Source organism: Austrofundulus limnaeus, unplaced genomic scaffold, assembly GCF_001266775.1.
Source record: "Austrofundulus limnaeus strain Quisiro unplaced genomic scaffold, Austrofundulus_limnaeus-1.0 Scaffold243, whole genome shotgun sequence".
In the NCBI taxonomy this organism is placed as follows: domain Eukaryota; kingdom Metazoa; phylum Chordata; class Actinopteri; order Cyprinodontiformes; family Rivulidae; genus Austrofundulus; species Austrofundulus limnaeus.
Window position 1 is genome coordinate 790,147 of NW_013952645.1, and position 9,226 is coordinate 799,372.

The 9,226-nt window shown below is 40.5% G+C and overlaps 1 protein-coding gene across 2 annotated transcripts in view; it reads left to right on the plus strand.

The window, feature by feature from the left end:
* The window catches only part of LOC106525831 (echinoderm microtubule-associated protein-like 6), an 88,704-nt gene that overhangs the window by 67,631 nt on the left and 11,847 nt on the right, over positions 1 to 9,226 (plus strand). For both annotated transcript variants that reach the window (XR_001311178.1, XM_014020182.1), the window contains exons 7-14: positions 354 to 427; positions 739 to 866; positions 3,614 to 3,751; positions 3,828 to 3,969; positions 4,036 to 4,150; positions 5,654 to 5,866; positions 5,935 to 6,102; positions 7,390 to 7,496. Coding sequence is in view for 1 of the 2 variants with exons in the window: in XM_014020182.1 (XP_013875636.1) it covers positions 354 to 427; positions 739 to 866; positions 3,614 to 3,751; positions 3,828 to 3,969; positions 4,036 to 4,150; positions 5,654 to 5,866; positions 5,935 to 6,102; positions 7,390 to 7,496 (1,085 nt within the window). In the remaining variant the exon portion in view is untranslated. The remainder of the gene's footprint in view (positions 1 to 353; positions 428 to 738; positions 867 to 3,613; positions 3,752 to 3,827; positions 3,970 to 4,035; positions 4,151 to 5,653; positions 5,867 to 5,934; positions 6,103 to 7,389; positions 7,497 to 9,226) is intronic.

Consider the following 9,226-nt stretch of genomic DNA (forward strand, 5'->3'; position numbering starts at 1 on the left):
CCCTAATAATTTATAATTTCCTATCAAACTCTTCAGCTTTCAGATTGCTTTGGTTCGGGAATCTCCAGGGGGAAGTTTCTAACAAAGTTACAGGAGAAATTATATGCTGAGTCATGCCTTCAGTGGCAGCAGAAGCTGTAATTAGTGCTGCAGATCAGCTCTGCTAATTAGATTTTACATTCTGGGGTAACAGGAGTTCAAATGAAAAGATGGAAGAATCAGTTTGAGCTTATTTCTACTGAAATCTCAAGTTTTTGCACTTTTTCATCATCTTTACATCTTGTAGTTGCTCTTCTGTTTGTGTAGATTTTTTAAAAATTGCTTATTCATTGCTTCATTTGTGCTTCCTGAAGGGCTGTCCATTCGAAGTGTCTGCTGGCGAGCCGACAGGATTCTAGCAGGAACTCAGGACAGTGAGATCTTTGAGGTAAAGAAGAAAAACAAAAACTGGACTTCATGCTGTATGCCAAACGTTTTAGAAGAGTTTTATTCTAGTTTGTAGAACAGTACAGCTGCTATTATTAAATAAATGGTTATACAAGATGCATTTTAATGGTAGTTTTATAACTGTATAATAACTGGGTTGAACAATCTGCTTTCAGCGGACACATATTCAGCTCTATTCAGCCATAAAAACATGGTGTAAATACTATGTTTCATTTTCAGTTTTACATTATATTTATGTTACATTCAACTGTTTGCTTTTAAATAAATTCAGATGTGTTGGTGTGTTTGCAGGTGATGGTTCGGGATCGGGACAAACCTCTTCTGATCATGCAGGGACACAGCGAGGGCGAGCTCTGGGCGCTGGACGTTCATCCCAAAAAGTCTCTTGCTGTCACTGGCAGCGACGACCGCTCTGTCCGGTGCGTGCAGGAACGCACACATGCCAGTCTATTTTAGAATCCATTTAACAATTATTTTATCTATTTCTTAATATTAAAATGATCTTGCTCCTCCTTATCAATCTGAGCTGCCACACCCCCAAACACCTGCCTGTTCTCTCAGGTCTGCTTCAGTCAGGGTCAATATTGTGGAATGAATTGCCTTTGCAAATTAGAAAGCATCTTCCTCAGCTGCTATTCTTTGACCTGTGTGCATTTTTAGATGTTGATTTTTTTATTGCATTTTTCCCGTTTTTACGTTTGAAATAAATAAATCATTTAAAAAAATTTTTTAATTGCACCACACATAATGCAGGCAGACTCGAGAAATAAGGAAAACTTATATTTTTTATTAATAATAAAATTAAAAACCCGGCGAGTCGGCACCGTTTGGGGCGTGGAGTGTTAATCTACAGGTGAAACACGGGGAAAAGGACAAGAAACCAGAGCCAGAAAAAACAGGTAAGAGGGGGCTGATGAGATAGTGGAGGCAGCTGGGCTGATTGGAAGTGACAACAGGTGTGAATGACGAGAGAAAAACATTAGGAAATGGCACAGAGAACATTAACAGCACACAGAAACAAGGATTCTAAAGCATTAGCCTCTTTGCCACAGTCTCAGCTCACACCATAAGCTATGTTCACACTGAACGCGTTTTGAGCTGCAGGAGCGGCCAGTTTACATGCAAAGTCTATGGTGGACGCGCCTCTAGGGGTCTTGCGGCGCGTCTAGGCCGTTTAGCGTGGTGCCGTGTGAAGTGGTAGGTGTGGTTGAGTGTTTTCCGTGCATTTGGCGCATCTAAAGCAGCCGACGCTCGAGTTTAAAAATCTGAACTTTTGCTGCTCGACGCGCGGCGTCAACCAATCAGAGAGACTCATTTTTCCACGTGACAGTTTCCTGAATGTTGTCCACTAACCTGAAACAGACAGACAGGAGCTTTTTAGCTGAAATGGACTGTCTGCAGTTGATGTTCTGGCAGGAAATTTCAGCACAGATGTGGGTCAGCAGCTCATTAAACTGACTGCAGTGTTAAACTGGGCATGGGACAAAAATAGTTTGTTAGTTCACAGCTCCTGGAGTGGTGAAACTAAGCAAACAAACCGCCTCTAAATCATCTGGTGAATTAATTATCTGGTGTGCGTGATGTTTGCTTGCACTTTAGTAAATAAAGAAAAGCCATTTTCTTTATTTTATCTTTATTTCATCCGTCATTAAAGACAGACTGGAAAAAACAAGACGCTACTCCCATTCAGACGCGCGTCTAGCCTCTGTCCCGGTCTGAACGTAACACGTCCAACTTGAGGTACTGGGCACATTTTAGATGCTCAAAATGCGTTCGGTGTGAACGTAACATAGGGTCTTGCCACTGTTGGCTCTCATCCCTCATCCCAGTTTGTGGGACCACCACTGAGGTGGTATCGAAGGACTGGCACCATTTGGGGTGTTGGGTGCTGATCTACAGGTGAGCATGCAGCAGCTGTTGATTGGCCAGTGGAGCTATATGAACTTCCCTGGATGATCTGCCCAGCAGGAGCTGCAGAACTCCCATTGCGGTGGCTGTGGTGGAGTGGTTAGTGGAGTCGTCCTGTAACCGGAAGTTTGCTGGTTCGATCCCCTGTTCCATCCGTCTCAGTCGTTGTGTCCTTGGACAAGACACTTCACCTGTTGCCTAGTGATGGTGGTCAGAGGGTCTGGTGGCACCAGTGCATAGCAGCCCTGCCTCAGTCAGTGTTCCCAGGGCAGCTGTGGCTACAGTGTAGCTTACCACCATCAGTGTGTGCATGGGTGAATGTCTGTAAGTGAAAAGCGCTTTGGGGTCTTGTTAAGTGTTTTTCCAAGTGTTTTGAGTGTTGGTGTGTTTCAAATTTACTTCAGTGGAGGCTCCAAAAGTTGTTCCATGCTCTAATGATGAGGACCTTTTCAAATTTATTGGCAGACGTGTGCATTCAGTGCCAGCTGAAAACAAGAGGATTTGATTGTTTTGTTAAATCAATGGACAGTGATTAGTTATAGCATCGTATGAGTAATGATAAACAGCAGTTTGAGTGCATCCATGTTAATTATCAATTGTCACAGAAAAAAAAACATCGGAGCGTTGTACACTGAAACATGTAAGTATACCACCCACCACATTTGAAAGACTTTACCGCTTACTTACTTAGATGACTCCACACAGAGTGAGGAAACAGGTTAGTGGTAGATTTCACCTGATAAAAACAAAGTGCAGCTAATGGCAAAGCAGCTTTTGTTTCTTTGAGGAGTTTTAAAGGGCTTTATACATAAATTGGATTGAAAAGTAATGACCCTGTTTGCTTCACAATTTTCTTTTTGTCCCCTTCAGTGGACAACAGAGGTCCTCAGACATCAACTCACCCCATCCTCCAGCTGAAGTCTGACACCACTAAAGTTCCCCTTTGCAACTCTTGGATTTTTTTTTAGTGTGAATCAAAGGCACTTAACAGGTCTCAAATTAAAAAAATACATAAAAAAACTTTTTCAATTAACATATTAAAAAATATTGAATAAGTTTTTGTTTTTGTAATGAAGGCCAGTTTATACTGACCATTATAGATTTGTGGCAGCAATAAGAGCATAAATCATCCAGGGGGATAAATATTGTTTTAGACACTGTATCCTTGATCCAGAAGGAAAAGGTCTGGTCGCAATTCTCCACAAGAAGACAATACAGTAGCACCAAATCTAAAAGGTTTTTATCTTCTGTGTGTCAGGTTGTGGAGTCTTGTCGATCACGCCCTCATTGCTCGCTGCAACATGGAGGAGGCGGTGCGCAGCGTGGCGTTCAGCATGGACGGATCTCAACTGGCTCTGGGCATGAAGGACGGATCCTTTACTGTTCTGAGAGTCAGGTGACCCAAAGATCCAATCACTATCATGATCAATAAAGCTGTTTTAGTGAGACTAAATGGAAGTGTATCCCTTCAGAGACATGACAGAGGTGGTTCACATCAAGGACAGGAAGGAGGTGATCCATGAGATGAAGTTTTCTCCAGATGGAGTGTACCTCGCCGTGGGTTCTAATGATGGACTCGTGGACGTCTATGCTGTGGCACAGAGATACAAGAAGGTCAGGAGGGTGCAGTCACATGAACTGATGTTTAATAATGTAACAGTTTAAACTGTTTTATTCCAGGTAGGAGAATGCAGTAAGTCCTCCAGTTTTATCACACACCTGGACTGGTCTCTGGACAGTAAAATCCTGCAGACCAATGATGGAGCTGGAGAACGACACTTCTACCGCATGCCCAGTGAGTCTTTGCATTCAGGTTTTACACTAAAACATATAAGCAATTTGTTTAGCAGCCTTTGTCATGGTTTTGTAGTGAGTCGACCCAAATCGCAGACAGAAGACCTCTTGATTCTCAAAACAGCTAACTTTTATTCTTGAACCAGAATGCTGTAGAGGCAGCAAACTTTACAAACAGAACTTCTGGACACGAGCACCGCGCCAACAAAAACAGTCTACAATGCTGAACTAAAGATCACGCAAACTAAAAAGGAATTTAAAGACAGCGTAGTGAACCCAAAATAAACACCTGTTAGGAGGAAACCAGGATCAGGTGTGGTGGGCGTGGCCAAACAAAAGAGCATGAACACAGACTGATCAGACACATACCAAAAACTAAAAAAGTACATACTCCTAACACCTACATGAACAAAGCTTTGTAACAATGCAAAAATCACCCATTTAAAAATAAGTTTTAAAAATACGAGATTATAGATTATAATTTTCTTAAACTAAGTGAACTAATCTGCCAGTGCAGTCAGACAGCTGAACTTGGTAACTTATTGTAACAAGGAAAATTTTCAGGCTAACACACAGAGAGATGCAGACCGTGATAAAAAAAAACACATTTTGTTTGGATTGGATTGTAAATGGTAAATGGACTGAACTTGTATAGCACTCTATCAAGCCCCATCGAACCCCAAAGCACTTTAAACTACAACCATTCACACACTGATGGTGGTAAGCTGCACTGTAGCCACAGCTGCCCTGGAGCACACTGACAGAGGCGGGGCTGCCATGCACCGGCGCCACCGGATCCTCTGACCACCATCAGTAGGCAAGGCGGGTGAAGTGTCTTGCCCATGGACATGAGGGGTGATTGATAAGACTTGATCAGATGTATATTTTTGCAGTGAGAGTACTGAGCTTGGTGTACTTTTGATGGGATTGTGGCCTACATGTGAGGTTAGCGTGGTGAGTCCAGCTTTGGGTTCTCATTGACCAAATTGGGTTTAAATCTGATACAATATTATTAGAGCTAATCTATAGTGATGCAAATCTGCACAGAATAGTTTTCTTACATGAAGTCAGATATCTTCTTTATACAAAGCTAGTTGGGGAACCAGACAGTACAAGTTTGAAACAAAAATAATCTAATGTTTAGAAAGGACTGGGTTATACCAGTTTTAAATAAAATCCTAAAATATTTGTTTTCCTCCAGTGCATCCTGACTGGAAAAGTACCATTAGCAAACAGCTTTGCATGTCATTACCAGGTGCTGGTGTCAGGTGGTAGAAAAGATGGTTGTGATAATCCCATTTTTTAAGATGTCAGAGTGAAGGCTGATGCTTCATTTTTAATTTTTAAACATGTAAATATAAACAAGAGTCATGAGCTTTATGGTGAATAAAGTCCTACTTGTCATTTATTCAACCACTTGTGACAGATTAAGATAATTTTTTCATACTAATGGCTGCTCTAATCAGAAAATATTAATTTTTACCTGCTTTGTTCACTCCTTCAGTGGGGAAACCCATCCTCAACAAGGAGGAGCTCAAAGGTCAGCGATGGGCCACCTGGAGCAGCGTTCTGGGCTCAGAGGTCAGTGGTATCTGGCCCAAATACTCCGACTCAACACAGATCAACGCTGTGGATGCCAACCACGCAGCAGGAGTGCTCGTCACTGGAGACGACTTCGGCATTGTTCGGCTCTACCGCTTCCCCTGCCTCAGAAAAGGTTCGTACTTCTCCTGCTGATTGAGTTCTGTTTCATTAATTTTTTTAAATGTTTTGTTTTCCACTCAGGAGCCAAGTTCAAGAAGTACGTTGGTCACTCGGCTCATGTGACTAACGCCCGGTGGTCACATGACCTGCAGCTGGTGCTGACCACAGGTGGAGCCGACCACGCCCTCTTCCAGTGGAGGTTTTTATCTGACGACATCATGAACGGCGGTCTGGACGTCAATGTAGAAGGTGGAATTGTTTTTCAAAATAAGGGTTTTCTTCAAGGCTCTGAGGTTGCAATGGCTTTTCACCTTTTGTGGTGTGTAATAAATATACCACACTTTTTATGAAGCAAAATATTATCATTGGTCTTTGGGAACTATGATAAACAATATTCTGGTGAAGAATATTATTTTAATCAACAAAATAAGCCAGTTGGTAGATTTTTCTGCAAATACTGGTCACTTTGTACTTCTGATGTGATTTTCCCCCAACTTGCACAAAGTGATTTTCTTTTGCACCAGTGTTCGTACTTTATGCACATTCAGTACCAGCTCCATGCATTTATATAGATTACATCAAACACATCATCAAGTCTTAGCATTCCTTGAAAGAATGCTCTTCAGCCATCGTTTAAAACTAAAACCATCTTATGTTGAAAGACAGAATGATTTTAGTCATTCTGGTCAAATAGTTAGCATCTTATAAAACAAAATGTGCTTCCTAATGTAAAAACTCAGATGATCTGTTAGCACCTGGTGTGTTGGAGATGACTTTCAGCTACTACCACAATCAATTTTAGCTCAATATCTGTTCACTTTGCAGTCTTTTTTCATTATCAGTTAGCTGTGGCAGCCATGTAGTTTCTTTTAATTCTGAAAATATTATATTTGTTGTTTTGTCTCTGTTAGTGAAATATGTGTCAGCAGTGAGAGTCAGCCACAACACATATTCTAAGCCATAGATGTCAAACTCCTCCTGTCCTGTCCTGAATGTTTTCCTTGTTTCTCTGCTCGAGCACACCTGATTCAGTGACTGAATCTCTTAGAAGCTGTTCATACAAATCAGGTGTGTTGGAGCAGAGAAACAAGGAAAACATGCAGGATAGCGACCCTCGAGGATTGGATAAAATCTGTGTTTAAAGGTTTGGCATTTGAGGCAGCAGGTGATGTGCTGTCCTTATAAGGATATTAATTATTACAGAGACTCTTATGGACTATTTAGAGATTTGAGTTGGTTTAGAAAACATCTGGAACTGCAGCCCTGAATGTCCAGACCTAACTACAGGTGTTACAGGTAATGAAAATACAAAGCTGCCAGTTTAAGTATAAAGAGACCTGTGGCTTCTTCATACCTTGCAGGCACATGGTAACCAAAAAGCTGACCAAATGTTAATCAGATCAAAAAAGTTTGAATTTTCTGTTTGTAGTGTACTGTTTTAAACAACCATGTTATTGATGGTTAGATAATTGATGTATTGTGATATTATTGGTAATGCATTCTTTCTTTTTTAATGAAAGTTTCTCTCCTCTTCAGGGAGTCTCGGAGACTCGAACAGTGAAGAATCCGACAGCGACGTGTCTGACGTCCCAGAGCTCGACTCCGACATCGAGCAGGAAACACAGATCAACTACGACAGACAGGTAACCACTTGTTTCCATGGTGATCCAAAGTTCAGCTAAATCCTCAGCAGCTCAGGGACCAAATAAAATTTTTTTTTAACTGCATGGAGTATCCTCGTTCTTATTCCAAAAGCCCGCAGGTCTCTGCCTTGTTCCCATGGTGATCATGAAACACGCCTTATCACCAGTCGCCAGACGCTGCCTGGCGTGCTGCCCTGCTGCTGCCGTTGTGACAAAATGTTGTTTGTAGAATGAGCTCAAAGTACAAACTGGCTCAGATTTAATTAGAAACAGACAGAAAGCACAGATGGCTATTAATTTATAAGCCTGCTTATCTTTTCTTTATTTACACCTCACTTTTATGATTTATTCTTTCCTCTTTTCTGATTTATTCCCTCTATTCCATCTGTTTCCCTAAAGTCTGGACAGTTTCAACTATTTCATGGCCTCAACGTGTAAAATCATGCATTAAACAATGAAAATATTTTGAATCTGGTGCTCAAACGATTCCTTAAATAGATAATGTTATAATCAGCTCTTTTTTAAGTTTGTGTTATACAACGCTACATTAGTGCTTTCCTGTCAAACTGCAGATGTTTTATCTTCAACCTCAGTCGTGGACTCTTCTATGGAGTGCCATTTGTAAAGTTACACAGTCGGAAATTAACAGCGATATTTTGCTTAATTTAGCCTTTCATAAGAAAAAAAAATAAACAGATTTTCACCATATTCATATATTTATAAATGTCATAGTTACAAGTTAAATATTTAGCTTTCTGTCTAAAAATTAAGTTGCAAATTTATGGAGCCTGTGAGGGGACATGGGAGTTTTTTTTCTTTTGCATTCCCACGCAAAAGTTGTTTATCACTGTTGTGCCTGCCAGTTTATTAACACATTCACATGTTCACCATTAGCGAGTCAGCTTCAGAATGAATATATCACACAGCCATGAATGGAAGTATGTAATATGCCAATACTTTAACACAGTACAGCCACGCAACATCAATGTCAATTTCACGAACTGTGGCGACACATCCTGTTTTGGTAACCCGATATTTCAAAATAAAAATCTGATTTAATAAAGTTCATAGACAAAACAAACTTTTGCGTGGGAATGCAAAACAATTTTGCGAGGTAACGCAAAAGTATTGCGTGGGAACGCAAAAGAAAAAAATCCCCCCATGTCCCCTCGCGGGCTCCGTACATATTAAATGTTTAACTTGCTAAATATTTAAGATGCAAGTCAAATATTTAACTTGCAAGTTAAATATTTAGCTTGCTAACTAATTATTTAAGTTGCAATTTAAATATTTAACTTGCTGTCTAAATATTTAAGTTAGAAATCAAATATTTAACTTGCTAATTAAATATTTAAGTTGAAAATGCTTGCTAACTAAATATTTAAGTTGCAAGTTAAGTATTTAATTTAAAACTGTGACATTTATAAATGTATGAAGAGCATGGTGAAAATATGACTTTGAAAAATAAACCACTTTTCTTCTTAGGCTAAATGAAGCAAAAATACTGCTGGTAATTTTTGACTGTATAACTTTACAAACGGCACCCCACACTCTTCTGCTTCCACGTTTGTCTTTAACCAAATCAGGAGATGCTGCTGCTCCCTTTCCCTCCCCCTCCCACTTTYCTSTATCTAGAAGTCAGGTGAAGAGGCAGCTAGAGAGACTGAACCAGAACAAGGCTGCAGGTCCAGATGGTGTCAGCCCCAGAGTCCTGAAGGCCTGTGCAGACC